General features: G+C 52.6%; 1 protein-coding gene across 3 annotated transcripts; it reads left to right on the forward strand.

Moving 5' to 3' along the window:
* Window positions 1–277: 277 nt before the first annotated feature.
* Window positions 278–15113, forward strand: LOC133357761 (sodium/bile acid cotransporter 4-like). Of its 3 annotated transcripts, XM_061575877.1 has the most exons (5): window positions 278–449; window positions 914–1266; window positions 3225–3905; window positions 12469–12679; window positions 14544–15113. In XM_061575877.1, exons 3-5 carry the CDS (start codon window positions 3244–3246, stop codon window positions 15111–15113), a joined length of 1443 nt encoding a protein of 480 aa, XP_061431861.1. In that variant the 5' UTR covers window positions 278–449; window positions 914–1266; window positions 3225–3243. The 3 variants fall into 3 exon arrangements, with proteins under 3 accessions (XP_061431861.1, XP_061431860.1, XP_061431862.1); XM_061575878.1 differs by lacking the exons at window positions 278–449; window positions 914–1266 and adding an exon at window positions 2975–3000 and having other exon boundaries at window positions 3169–3905; XM_061575876.1 differs by lacking the exons at window positions 278–449; window positions 914–1266 and having other exon boundaries at window positions 2904–3905.
* Window positions 15114–15447: the final 334 nt, after the last annotated feature.

A 15447-nucleotide genomic window follows, 5' to 3' on the forward strand; every position in this document is an offset into this window, starting at 1 on the left:
AGACATACACGCACAGCATAGACACACAGATACATACAGACATACACGCACAGACACATACAAACACACGCACAGACACGGACACACAGACACACGCACAGACACACACGCAGACATACACACAGACACACACACAGAAACACACGCACACACACACACACACGGACACGCACAGACTTTTTCGGACACAGACAAAGATCCCCCGTATAGCCTTAACAGACTGTTGGGGCAAGTGCTGTTAGCGAGCACATATGAAGGCCGGCACGGCATGCGAGGGGGTGGGTGGCCAGCACCACGCCCGACCGCCTTTGTCTCCCTAGTGGCGATGTTTACTACACACCGCACCAGGTAATCATTTGAGGCTGAGTCGACCGAGGGGAGGCCCAGGACCGGTTCAGATAATCGTTACCGGTGTTGGCCATGAGCGGGAATCGAACCCAGGTCACCAGGTTCGTAGCGCAGCGCATACAGAGACACACGCACGCACAGACACACACACATGCACGCAGACACACAGACACACGCACGCACACACACAGACAAACACACACAGATAAACCACAGATACATGCACGCACACACACACACAGACACACACAGACACACGCACACACAGACACACGCACGCAAACACACAGACACACGCACGCACACACATAGACACGCACGCACACAGACGCACAGACAGACACACACACGCACACATGCACAGACACACACACGCACACATGCACAGACACACACACGCACGCACAACCGCTCAGAGTGAATGTGTTGCGTGTGTCTGTGTGTGTGTGTGTGTTACTGTGCGTGTGTGTCTGTGTGTGTGTGCGTGCGTGTGTCTGTGTGTCTGTGTGTGTCTGTGTGTGTGTGCGTGTCGCACGCCCATCCGCCCACCCATTCACTCAGTCAGAGCGGCCCAGCCTGGCAACCCGCGTGCCACAGACAAAGCCGCCGGCTCCAGCGGAGCGAGGCGGACAAGATTCACGCAGCGGCACAGAACAGCTGGTCCCGGCTGAACAAGAACAACAGCCGAACAAACAACAGCCGACGAAATGAAACAGCCGAAAGGCTGAACCGAACCCACGGCTGACCAACCAAACGGACGTACGGATCGACATCCAAACAGCTGAACAGCCGAGAAACTGAACAGGTGAACGGCTGAACAGCTGAACAGGTGAACAGCCGAGCAACTGAACAGGTGAACGGCCGAACAGGTGAACGGACCGAACGACTGAACAGCTGAGAAACTAGACGGGTGAATAGGTGAGTCATCAAACACACGCACATCACACAAATACACCACACACCACACAAACACATACATCACACCACACACCACACAAACACACCACGCAATCACACACCACACAAACACACACAATCACACGCACACCACACAAACACACCACGCAATCACACACCACAAACACACACCACACAAACACACAACACACAAACAATCACACGCACACCACACAAACACAATCGCACGCACACAAACACATACCATCACATGCGCACCACACACACAACACAATCACACAACACATACACACACCACACAATCACACCACACATACACACCACACACACCACACACCAAACACCACACAGCACACACCACACACACCACACACACCACACACACACCACACACCACACACACAACACACCAAACACCACACAGCACACACACCACACACACCACACACCACACATACACACCACACACACACCACACACCACACACACCACACACACACCACACACCACACACACCACACACCAAACACCACACAGCACACACCACACACACCACACACCACACACACACCACACACACACCACACACCACACACACCACACAGCACACACACCACACATTCACACCACAATCACACCACACACACCACACAGCACACAAACACACCACACACACACACACACACACACCACACACACCACACAATCACACAAGTTGGGTGGGTCTGTGGAGGTCTTCCAGCCCCTGCTGCTGCTGCTGCTGTTGTTGCTGCTGCTGCTGCTGTTGTTGTTGTTGCATTTGTCAGGGCGGTTTTCGTCGTCTCAAGCTCCACGCCGAGCTGGGCTGGTGGACGGTCAGTCGGGCGGTCAGCCGGACAGACGGTCAGTCAGAAGGACAGTCAGACGGGCAGTCAGTCGGAAAGGTCAGCCAGACAGTCGGACGGACAGTCAGTCGGGCGGTCAGCCGGACGGGCGGTCGGTCAGAAGGACAGTCGGACGGACAGTCAGTCGGGCGGTCAGCCGGACGGGCGGTCGGTCAGAAGGACAGTCGGACGGACAGTCAGTCGGGCGGTCAGCCGGACGGGCGGTCGGTCAGAAGGACAGTCGGACGGACAGTCAGTCGGGCGGTCAGCCGGACGGGCGGTCGGTCAGAAGGACAGTCGGACGGACAGTCAGTCGGGCGGTCAGCCGGACAGACGGTCAGTCAGAAGGACAGTCGGACGGACAGTCAGTCGGGCGGTCAGCCGGACGGGCGGTCGGTCAGAAGGACAGTCGGAGGGTCAGTCAGAAGATCAGTCAGTAGGTCCATCAGGTCAGTCAAAAGGTCAGTCAGAAGATTAGTCAGTAGGTCGGTCAGGTGAGTCAGAAGATCAGTCAGAAGATCAGTCAGAAGGTCGGTTAGGTGAGTCAGAAGATCAGTCAGAAGGTCGTCAGGTCAGTCAGAAGATCAGTCAGAAGATCAGTCAGTAGGTCGGTCAGGTCAGTCAGAAGGATCAGTCAGAAGATCAGTCAGAAGGTCGGTTAGGTGAGTCAGAAGATCAGTCAGAAGGTCGTCAGTAGGTCGGTCAGGTGAGTCAGAAGATCAGTCAGAAGGTCGTCAGGTCAGTCAGAAGATCAGTCAGAAGATCAGTCAGAAGGTCGTCAGGTCAGTCAGAAGATCAGTCAGAAGATCAGTCAGTAGGTTGGTCAGGTCGGTCAGAAGATCAGTCAGAAGATCAGTCAGAAGGTCGTCAGGTCAGTCAGAAGATCAGTCAGAAGATCAGTCAGAAGGTCGGTTAGGTGAGTCAGAAGATCAGTCAGAAGATCAGTCAGTAGGTTGGTCAGGTCGGTCAGAAGATCAGTCAGAAGATCAGTCAGAAGGTCGGTTAGGTGAGTCAGAAGATCAGTCAGAAGGTCGGTTAGGTGAGTCAGAAGATCAGTCAGAAGGTCGGTCAGCTGAGTCCGACGGTCGGTCGTAGGGTCGAGCTCGCGGGCGCCATGGACAACTTCACGGTGGAGCTGTCCGGGGAGGACTTCACCAACGTCACCTTCTTCAGCAGCGCCGTGCTGGACGACTCCACCACCAACAACACCAACAACAACACCACCACCAACAACAACACCACCAACAACACCACCACCACCAACAACAACACCATCGACTTCCTCAACTCCTCGTCGTCATGGCTGTGGGACTCCGTCCTGGAGAACATCACGGACGGAGGTTTGGAGCTGGGGGTCACGCCCCCCACCGCGTCACCCCCGTGCGGTAGCAGCGACGGCAACGGCGGAGAAGGTGGACTACTCTCCACCATCGCCACCGCCACCGCCACCACGGGCCCCACCGTGTCGCCCATCTGGGACTCGCCGCTCAACCCCATCATCAGCGTGTACGTGGCCGTGGTGCTGGCCTTCACCATGCTGGGCATGGGCTGCACGGTGGAGCTCGGCCAGTTGAGCCACCACCTCCGGAGGCCCGCAGGGGTCCTCATCGCCGCCCTGGCGCAGTTTGCGGTGATGCCTTTCGTGGCGTTCGCCATGGCCAACGCGTTCGCGCTGGGCGAGGCGGCCGCGGTGGCGGTGCTGGTGTGCGGATGCTGCCCCGGCGGGACGCTGTCCAACATCATGTCGCTGTTCATCGACGGAGATATGAACCTCAGGTGAGGTGGCGGTGGTAATGGTGGTGATGGTGGTGATGGGGTGGATGGGATGATGGTTGTAGGATGATGATTGAGGATGATGATGAGATGATGATATGAATGATGGTGGCGATGGGGTGGATGGGATGATGATTGTAAGGATGATGATTTGGGATGACGATGATGAGATGGTGAGATGGCATGATGATGGTGAGATGGATGAGATGAATGAGATGGTGGTGATGGTGGCGATGGGGTGAATGGGATGATGGTTGTAAGATGATGATTGAGGATGATGATGGTGAGATGATGAGATGAATGAGATCGTGGTGGTGATGATGGAATGGTGGTGGCGAGATGGGGTGGGATGATGATCCTGCAGACATGAACCTCAAGTGGGCTGGTGGTGATGATGGTGGCGATGGTGGTGATGGTGGCGATGGTGGTGATGGGGTGGATGGGATGATGGTTGTAAGGATGATGATTGAGGATGATGATGAGATGGTGAGGTGTCATGATGATGGTGATATGGATGATATGGATGAGCACGCACCTCAAAGAAAAACCTGACGTTGGCTGTAATTGGCCCACGGCCCCTTACGTTGTGGCAAACTTCGGGGCCACTTCCTGGAGTCGTGGAGTTCTTCCATTACTAGTACATTTCATAGAAGCGTGTTTTTAAAAAAAGTGTTTTATTTAAAAATGACTTATTCTGAAGTGTACTTCATACTGAAGTGTCTCAAAAGCGGCGAGCGTAAAATTCAAACTCCACTCATCGATTTCAATCTGAGCGAAATGGAAAGATGGTAAGAATATGAACTGCTCTCGAAATTCCAATACAATTACGTTGCGAGAGGAGCGATGTTGACTACGCACCGCACCAGGTACTCATTTGAGGCTGAGTCAACCTAGGGGAGGCCCAGGACCGGTTCAGGTGTTGGTGGTGGCCGTGAGCGGGAATCGAACTCGGGTCGCCGGGTTCGTAGCGCGGCGTAGCGCTAACCGCAGCACCACCACTCCCCACGACTGGACGGATAACGTAGCAGCAGCATCATCATCAGCAGCAACATCATCAGCATCATTATGATCATCATCAGCAGCAGCATCATCAGCATCATTATCATCATCATCAGCAGCAGCAGCATCGTCATCATCGTCATCATCATCATCAACATCATCAACCTCATCATCGTCATCGGCATCATCATCATCAACATCATCATCGTTATCAACATCGTCATCAACATCGTCATCAACATCATCATCATCAACATCATCAACATCAACATCATCAACATCGTCATCAACATCATCATCGTCATCAACATCATCATCAGCAACATCGTCATCATCATCAATATCATCGTCATCAACATCATCATCATCGTCATCAACATCATCATCATCAACATCATCATCAGCATCATCGTTATCAACATCATCAGCATCATCAACATCATCATCATCGTCATCAACATCATCATCAGCATCGTCATCAACATCATCATTATCATTGTCCTCAACATCATCATCATCGTCATCAGCATCATCATCAACATCATCATCAGCATCATCGTCATCATCAACATCATCATCATCAACATCATCAGCATCATCAACATCATCGTCATCAACATCATCATCAACATCATCAGCATCATCAACATCATCATCGTCATCAACATCATCATCATCAACATCATCGTCATCAACATCATCAACATCATCATCATCAACATCATCGTCATCAACATCATCATCAGCATCATCATCAACATCATCAGCATCATCAACATCATCATCAACATCATCGTCATCATCAACATCATCATCAGCATCATCATCAACATCATCAGCATCATCAACATCATCATCAACATCATCGTCATCATCAACATCATCATCATCATCGTCGTGATCTCCGCCAGGACGGCATCGTCTGAAGACCTGCTTCTCGTGCCGATATTCTGAGAACCGCGATGGAAATTCTGTCACGGAAGTCGCCACGATTCATCTAAGCGACCAAGAGGAGCGTGGCACGCGTAGACACGGAGCCAGGGGGTCTCCATCAGGGTGATGGGGGTGATGGGGGGGAGAGAGAGACAAAGACGGACGGGCGTGGGTGCTGGCCACCCACCCACCCCCTCGTGTGCCGTGCCGGCCTTTATAGGTGCTGCCACTCGCTAACAGCACTTGCCCCAACAGTCTGCGCAGACTACCCGGGGGATCTTTGTCTTGTTGTGTATAGGGGGGGAGACAAAGACGGCCGGGCGTGGTGCTGGCCACCCACCCCCTCGTGTGCCGTACCGGCCTTCATAGGTGCTCGCTAACAGCACTTGCCCCTACAGTCTGTTAAGGCTACACGGGGGATCTTTGTCTCTGTCTCGGCGAGGGGGGAGCGGTGGCGCAGCGGTTAGTGCTACGCTGCGTCACGAGCCTGGAGACCCGAGTTCGATTCCCGCTCACGGCCAACACCGGTGACGATTATCTGAACCGGTCCCGGGCCTCCCCTAGATCGACTCAGCCTCAATTGAGTAGCCATGGTACGGTGTGTAGTAAACATCGTCACTGGGGAGACAAAGGCGGCCGGGCGTGGTGCTGGCCACCCACCCACCCCCTCGTGTGCCGTGCCGGCCTTCATAGGTGTTCGCTAACAGCACTTGCCCCAACAGTCTGTTACAGGCTACACGGGGGATCTTTATATTTGTATCGCTACCCAGCCTCCGTATGTGTCTCCTGTTACTCGGGCACAGGATAGTTGAAGCAAGCGTTACATTCTAGATGTGAAGCTTTCGTGACTGCAAGGATTCATATTCTTAGTTTTTTTCGGTAAAGTCACGTAGGTAAAAAATTAAAATGAATAAAAGTAAAATAAAAATAAAATAAAAATCACGACGTTTCGGAGGCAACACAAGCTTCCGTCTTCAGGTGGAACCGTCACAGCACGATAGCTGTATCAAGTGATTTTAATTTTATTTTAATTTTACTAATTTTTATTTTTTACCTACGTGACTTTACCGAAAAAAACCTAAGAATATCAATCTTCACGTTTCTTTTCCTCCAGATTAAAAACAATATCTATCATGGCACGATCATAGGCTAGGACTACTTTGGAAACGGTGGCGAGGAGATGTTGACTACCTCGCCTGGTCTACAGGAGGTCGTGGGTTCGATCCCGACCCTGACGACGCCTGCTGCTGTATTTTTGGAGTTTGCGTGTCTCTCTCTCATCATCACCACGGTGGCTAGGAGATGTTAACTACCTCGCCTGGTGTACAGGAGGTCGTGGGTTCGATCCCAACCCTGACGCCTGCTGCTGTATATTTGGAGTTTGTGTGTCTCTCTCTCCCCGTGGTGAGATGTTAACTACCTCGCCTGGTCTACAGGAGGTCGTGGGTTCGATCCCGACCCTGACGACGTCTGCTGCTGTATATTTGGAGTTTGCGTGTCTCTCTCTCTCCGTGGTGAGATGTTGACTACCTCGCCTGGTCTACAGGAGGTCGTGGGTTCGATCTCGACCCTGACGACGCCTGCTGCTGTATATTTGGAGTTTGCGTGTCTCTCTCTCATCATCATCATCACGGTGGCTAGGAGATGTTAACTACCTCGCCTGGTGTACAGGAGGTCGTGGGTTCGATCCCGACCCTGACGACGCCTGCTGCTGTATTTTTGGAGTTTGCGTGTCTCTCTCTCTCTCCGTAGCCGCGTGGATTTTTCTCCGGGTCCCCACCGGTTTTTCTCCCGTCCGTGTTTCGAATCAACGTCAGTGAGATATCAATTGTTGGCCAGGTCGTTTCTGAAACAACAATTTCGAGTTAATAAATACAGTCAGCACAGTGGCCCTTACGTGGTGGAAATAAATGAACGTTTTGAGGCTGAGTCGACCTAGGGGAGGCTCGGGACCCGGTTCAGATAATCGTCCCTGCGGTCCATCCCAGAGAGGCACAGAGACCCACAGAGACCCACAGAGACACAGACTCATAGAGACCCACAGAGACTCACAGAGACTCAGACCCATAGAGACTCACAGAGACCCACATAGACTCACAGAGACCCACAGAGACTCACAGAGACTCAGACCCACAGAGACCCACAGAGACACAGACCCATAGAGACCCACAGAGACTCAGACCCACAGAGACCCACAGAGACTCAGACCCATAGAGACCCACAGAGACTCAGACCCACAGAGACCCACAGAGACTCAGACCCATAGAGACCCACAGAGACTCAGACCCACAGAGACCCACATAGACACAGACCCATAGAGACCCACAGAGACTCAGACCCACAGAGACCCACAGAGACTCAGACCCATAGAGACCCACAGAGACTCAGACCCACAGAGACCCACAGAGACTCAGACCCATAGAGACCCACAGAGACTCAGACCCACAGAGACCCACAGAGACCCACCGAGACCCACAGAGACCCACAGAGACTCAGACCCACAGAGACCCACAGAGACTCAGACCCACAGAGACCCACAGAGACCCACTGAGACTCACAGATTAGCACGGTTGGCTACGTACGGTGCGAAAGAAGTTCAACACACGCACACACGCGCGTGCGTACACGTGTGTGTGCGTGCGTACACGTGTGTGTGCGTGCGTACACGTGTGTGTGCGTGTGCGTACACGCGTGTGTGCGTGTGCGTACACGCGTGTGTGCGTGTGCATACACGTGTGTGTGCGTGCGTACACGTGTGTGTGCGTGTGTACACGTACACGTGTGTGTGCGTGCGTACACGTGTGTGTGCGTGTGTACACGTACACGTGTGTGTGCGTGCGTACACGTGTGTGTGCGTGTGTACACGTACACGTGTGTGTGCGTGTGCGTACACGTGTGTGTGCGTGCGTACACGTGTGTGTGCGTGAGTACACGTGTGTGTGTACACGTGTGTGTACACGTACACGTGTGTGTGTGTGCGTACACGTGTGTGTGTACACGTGTGTGTGTGTGCGTACACATGTGTGTACACGTGTGTGTACACGTGTGTGTGCGTGCGTACACGTGTGTGTGTGTGCGTACACGTGTGTGTGTACACGCGTGTGTGTGTGCGTACACGTGTGTGTACACGTGTGTGTGTGTACACGTGTGTGTGTGTGTACACGTGTGTGTGTGTACACGTGTGCGTGCGTGCGTACACGTGTGTGTACACGTGTGTGTATGTGTACACGTGTGTGTGTGTACACGTGTGTGTGTACACGTGTGTGTGTGCGTGTGTACACGTGTATGTGTGTGTGTACACGTGTGTGTGTGTGTATGTGTGTGTGTGTACACGTGTGTATGTGTGCGTGTGTACACGTGTGTGTGTGTGTACACGTGTGTGTGTGTACACGTGTGTGTGTGTGTGTGTTCAAACCCACAGAGCTTGTCCGTCAACAAGAAGCTTTATTATCTCCTCGTCGCTGTTGCCGTTGTCTCTGTGCTTGCTCCGTGCTAAACACAACACGCGCATCACAGAGACCCCCCCCCGTCTCTCTCTCTCACTCATCCCGGTTACTTCGTCTAAGCAGGGACCAGTGTGTGATGATGGTGATGATGATGATGTGTGTGGTGTGTGTGGTGATGGTGATGATGATGGTGATGTGATGATGATGTGATGATGGTGATGATGATGTGATGATGGTGATGATGGTGATGATGTGATGATGTGTGTGATGATGATGTGATGATGGTGATGTGATGATGTGTGTGATGATGGTGGTGATGTGTGTGATGATGATGGTGATGTGTGTGGTGATGGTGATGATGATGGTGATGTGTGTGGTGATGGTGGTGATGATGATGGTGGTGATGATGTTGATGGTGATGTGTGTGATGATGGTGATGTGTGTGATGATGGTGATGATGGTGATGTGTGTGGTGATGGTGAGTGTGATGATGTGTGTGATGATGATGGTGGTGGTGATGATGTGATGTGATGATGATGATGGTGATGATGATGGTGATGATGGTGATGTGATAATGATGATGATGGTGGTGATGATGGTGCTGTGATGATGGTGATGATGTTGGTGAAGATGATGATGGTGGTGATGATGGTGATGTGATGATGGTGATGATGGTGATGATGATGATGATGGTGGTGATGGTGGTGATGATGGTGATGTGGTGATGGTGGTGATGATGGTGATGTGATGATGGTGATGGTGAAGATGATGATGGTGGTGATGATGGTGATGTGATGATGGTGATGGTGGTGATGATGGTGATGTGGTGATGGTGGTGATGATGGTGATGTGATGATGGTGATGATGATGATGGTGGTGATGATGGTGATGTGGTGATGTGATGGTGGTGATGATGATGGTGGTGATGGTGGTGATGATGGTGATGTGGTGATGGTGGTGATGATGGTGATGTGATGATGGTGATGATGGTGGTGATGATGGTGATGTGATGATGGTGATGGTGGTGATGATGGTGATGTGGTGATGGTGGTGATGATGGTGATGTGATGATGGTGATGATGTGTATCTCCATGGGTCTCTATGTATCTCTATGAGTCTCTGTGTGTATGTGTATCTCTCTATGAGTCTCTGTGTATCTCTACGAGTCTCTGTGTATCTCTACGAGTCTCTGTGTATCTCTATGAGTCTCTGTGTATCTCTATGAGTCTCTGTGTATCTCTACGAGTCTCTGTGTATCTCTTCTGTGTGTCTCTATGAGTCTCTGTGTGTCTCTATGAGTCTCTGTGTATCTCTATGAGTCTCTGTGTATCTCTACGAGTCTCTGTGTATCTCTCTGAGTCTCTGTGTTTCTCTACAAGTCTTTGTGTATCTCCCCGAGTCTGTGTATCTCCCCGAGTCTCTGTGTATCTCTATGCGTCTCTGTGTGTCTCTATGAGTCTCTGTGTATCTCTATGAGTCTCTGTGTATCTCTGAGTCTGTGTATCTCTATGAGTCTCTGTGTATCTCTGTGTATCTCTATGAGTCTCTGTGTATCTCTATGAGTCTCTGTGTGTCTCTATGAGTCTCTGTGTGTCTCTATGAGTCTTTGTGTGTCTCTATAAGTGGCGGTGTATATCTCTGTATCTCTATGAGTCTCTGTGTATCGCTATGAGTCTCTGTGTATCTCTATGAGTCTCTGTGTATCTCTACGAGTCTCTGTGTGTCTCTGAGTCTCTGTGTATCTCTATGAGTCTCTATGTGTCTCTATGAGTCTCTGTGTATCTCCCTGAGTCTCTATGTATCTCTATGAGTCTCTGTGTGTCTCTGAGTCTCTGTGTATCTCTATGAGTCTCTGTGTGTCTCTATGAGTCTCTGGATCTCTGTGTATCTCAACGAGTATCTGTGTATCTCTATGTATCTCTATGAGTCTCTGTGTATCTCTATGAGTCTCTGGGTCTTTGTGTATCTCCCTGAGTCTCTGTGTGTCTCTACGAGTCTCTGTGTATCTCTTCTATGTATCTCTGAGTCTATCTCTATGCGTCTCTATGTATCTCTGAGTCTCTGTGTGTCTCTGAGTCTCTGTGTATCTCCATGGGTCTCTGTGTGTCTCTATGAGTCTCTATGTATCTCTACGAGTCTCTGTGTATCTCTACGAGTCTCTGTGTATCTCCATGGGTCTCTGTATCTCTATGAGTCTCTGGATCTCTGTGTGTCTCTTTGAGTCTCTGTGTATCTCTATGAGTCTCTGTGTATCTCTATGAGTCTCTGTGTATCTCTATGTATCTCTATGAGTCTCTGTGTATCTCTATGAGTCTGTGTATCTCCATGGGTCTCTGTGCATATCTATGAGTCTCTGTGTATCTCTGAGTCTCTGTGTATCTCTATGAGTCTCTGTGTATCTCTGAGTCTCTGTGTATCTCTATGAGTCTCTGTGTGTCTCTATGAGTCTCTGTGTATCTCTATGAGTCTCTGTGTATCTCTATGAGTCTCTATGAGTCTCTGGATCTCTGTGTATCTCTATGAGTCTCTGTGTATCTCTCCGAGTCTCTGTGTATCTCTATGAGTCTCTGTGTGTCTCTATGAGTCTCTGTGTGTCTCTATGAGTCTCTGTGTATCTCTGAGTCTGTGTATCTCTATGAGTCTCCGTGTATCTCTATAAGTCTCTGTGTGTCTATGTGTATCTCTATGAGTCTATGTGTATCTCTATGAGTCTCTGTGTGTCTCTATGAGTCTCTGTGTATCTCTGAGTCTGTGTATCTCTATGAGTCTCTGTGTATCTCTATGAGTCTCTGTGTGTCTCTATGAGTCTTTGTGTGTCTCTATAAGTGGCTGTGTATCTCTATGTATCTCTATGCGTCTCTGTGTATCTCTATGAGTCTCTGTGTGTCTCTACGAGTCTCTGTGTATCTCCCTGAGTCTCTGTGTATCTCTATGAGTCTCTGTATATCTCTATGAGTCTCTATGTGTCTTTATGAGTCTCTGTGTATCTCTATGAGTCTCTGTGTGTCTCTATGGGTCTATGAATATCTCTATGAGTCTTTGTGTATCTCTGTGTATCTCTATGAGTATCCGTGTGTCTCCATGAGTCTCTGGATCTCTGTGTATCTCAATGAGTCTCTCTGTATCTCTATGAGTCTCTGTGTATCTCCCTGAGTTTCTCCCCCCCCAACCCCCCACCCCCCACTCAGCATCATCATGACGGCCTCGTCGGCTCTGCTGGCGCTGCCGCTGATGCCGCTGTGCCTCTGGGTCTACAGCCGCCACTGGCTCGACACGCCCGTCGTGCAGATGCTGCCCTTCGGCGCCATCGCGCTCACGCTCTGCGGCACGCTGGTGCCGCTCGCCGCCGGCGCTGTGCTGCGACATCGCGCACCGGGCGCCGCAGACGTCATCCTCAAGGTGGACAGCACAGGCCGGACCAGGCCGGACAGGGCTGACAAGGCCTGACCAGGCTGACCAGGCCTGACTAGGCCTGACTCGACCTGCATAGGCCTGACCAGGCTGGAGAGGCCTGACCAGGCTGGACAGGCCTGACTAGACCTGACCAGGCCTGTCCAGGCAGGAGAGGCCTGTCCAGGCAGGAGAGGCCTGACCAGCCTGGACAAGCCTGTCCAGGCTGGACAGGCCTGACCAGGCCTGACAGGCCGACAGAGAGAGAAGGGCGGGGGAGGGGGGTGCAATGGAGAGAGAGTACAACGCCTTACTAACAACACGTGATGCCTTGCCAACACGCAACGCCTAACTAACACGCAACGCCTTACCGACATACACCTTCCTAACATACAACGCCTTACTAACACACAACACCTTACTAACTTAATACCAATACTAAGTGACGGTGACGTCACCACGGCGGCTGGGCCAGGCCAGGTGCACTTTGAGGCCACGTGAAGTTGTCGAAAGCTCGCTGCTGAGAGGAGATCACGGGACAGACCCAGCAGGTGCCATGGGTTGGCTGACTTGAGATGACCGGTAGATGCACCACCAGCTGTGCCCCCTACTGTGCCAACTCGCTGTGTTTTAGCCGCCCGGCGCTCCGCTCGTTATTGTGAGCGTCACTCCTCCGCCCTCCGTTGTTGCTGGAGGGCGACTGCCTCCAACTGCCCAGTAGCAGCGTCCTTCACGAGCCTCCTCCACAGAGGCCGATCTTGACACCGCTGGTACCAGTCGTTGGCAAGTCCACTCAGCTCCACATCCTCCTGTACCACATCACTCCATCACTTCTCCAACCCATGGCGTGGCGGGCATACGGGCTACGTGACACAGCCAACGCAGCCTTGCCTGCCGGAGGAGCTTACCGAGATCTTTCATGGATTTATGAGCTCCTCACACAATCTAGCCTTGGTTAAACCCAGAATGGATCGTAAGCATGCCAGCCTGAATGTTTATAATCGGCGCAGATTAGAGGGGTCGACTTTCACAAGCGTAGAGAAGGGAGGGAATGACTGTGGCCGAGAAGACCCGAAGCTTCGTGCGGAGCGACAGACCAGGTAGCTTCCACACAGCATTGTGCAGCCGATGAAAAAACATTGCTGCCCGACTGAATTGGAGTGACACTTCTGCTGTCAAACCAGAGCTGGTCATAAGCATTCTGCCCAGGTATGGGAAACTCTCCACTCCATAACTGCTCCATCACCAATGGGGAGTTGAGGGGGTGGAGTGTACTATGGTACAAAATACTCAGGCAGGTGCTTAGTTTTGGTGGGGCTGATGGTAAGGCCTCACCTCTTAGTGGCAAGCTCCAGGTTCAGCAGCAGCACCTCCGACTCCTCCTCTGAGTGAGCAGCAATCACCAGATCATCGGCATACATAACGTGGTTGACCAATAGGGAGCCATCCTTTGACCGCATCCGGGTATCGATAAGCCTCCCATTGTATCTGTACCAGATGGAAATTCCTCCGGTACAGCTATTGAAGGCTTCACGAACTACGTGGTCAAAATGATGTTAAATAATGTAAGACATCCCTGTCGCACCCCCAAGGTGAACAGGGAATTGCTCAGACTCTCGGCCACGTAGCATTACTCGGGCCCGCTCACCATCATGAAGGACCTTAATGATGATCGTGAGCAGAGAGGTCAGGGACTCCGAAAGCACGAAGAACAACCCAGAGCCCAGGCCTACTGATGGTATCATAGTCCCTTAACCAGGTCAATAAAGCAGAGACGTAGGTCAACAACAACAACAACCACGATGACCAATCATCATCGTCGTCATTGTCGTTATCATCTTGACGACGACGTGAACCCCACCCTCCCCCCCAGGTGTCCGTGTGGCTGCTACTGCCCATTCTCGGCGTCCTCTTCATCCTCACCGGCTCCCTGCTGGGCCCCGACCTCATGGGCCAGCTGCCCGCCACCGTCTACCTCGTCGCGGTCCTCATGCCCCTCGTCGGCTACGGCATCGGCTTCGGCCTCGCCAGGCTCTGCCGCCTGCCCCCCTCGCTGTGTCGCACCATCTCGATGGAGACGGGATGCCAGAACGTCCAGCTGTGCACCGCCATCCTCAAGCTGACCTTCCACCCGGAGGCCATCGGCGCCATCTTCCTCTTCCCGCTCCTCTACGCCCTCTTCCAGGCGGCCGAGGCCGGCCTCTTCATCGTCGCCTACCGCGTGCGGAGGGCCAGGCAGCGGGCCGCGGGAGGCCGGGTCGCGGGCGACGGCGGCGACGATGACGACGACGAGGGGGGTTCGGACATCACGTACCGGAAGCTCAAGGAGGACGACGGGGGGCTGCCCAGGGAGGCCACCTACGGATCGGTGGATGCCAAGGAGAGGCACGCGGGTCCCGTGGGCGACGCGGGCGACGATGCTGTGAGGTCCACGTACGTGTGAGTGGGTGGGCGAGTGGGTGGGCGAGCGGGCGGATGGGCGGGTGGGTGGGCGAGCGAGCGAGCGGGTGGGCGAGCGGGTGGGCGAGCGGGTGGGCGAGCGGGTGGGCGGGCGGGTGGGCGGGCGAGCGGGTGGGCGAGCGGGCAGGTGGGCAAGTGGGTGGGCGAGCGGGTGAGCGGTAAGCGGTTAGCACTACGTAACCCCTGGGGGTGTCCCGAATTCGATTCCCACCCACGGCCACCACCACCACTGGTGACCATTATCTGAACCAGTCCTGGGCCTCTCCCCTCTAGGTCGACTCGGCCACAAAATGAGTACACCTGGTGCGGTGTGTAGC

The sequence above is a fragment of the Lethenteron reissneri genome, chromosome 59 (genome assembly GCF_015708825.2).
Source record: "Lethenteron reissneri isolate LAM-NWPU_2019-01 chromosome 59, ASM1570882v1, whole genome shotgun sequence".
NCBI classification, from domain to species: Eukaryota; Metazoa; Chordata; class Hyperoartia; order Petromyzontiformes; family Petromyzontidae; genus Lethenteron; species Lethenteron reissneri.

What these genes read in the sequence shown, in the direction of transcription:
- LOC133357761 (XM_061575877.1), top strand. Translation starts at nt 3,244, where the DNA reads ATGGACAACTTCACGGTGGAGCTGTCCGGGGAGGACTTCACCAACGTC. An exon ending in GACGGAGATATGAACCTCAG is followed by an intron (nt 3,906 to 12,468) that starts GTGAGGTGGCGG and finishes CCCCCCACTCAG; the next exon opens with CATCATCATGACGGCCTCGT. An exon ending in CCGCAGACGTCATCCTCAAG is followed by an intron (nt 12,680 to 14,543) that starts GTGGACAGCACA and finishes CCTCCCCCCCAG; the next exon opens with GTGTCCGTGTGGCTGCTACT.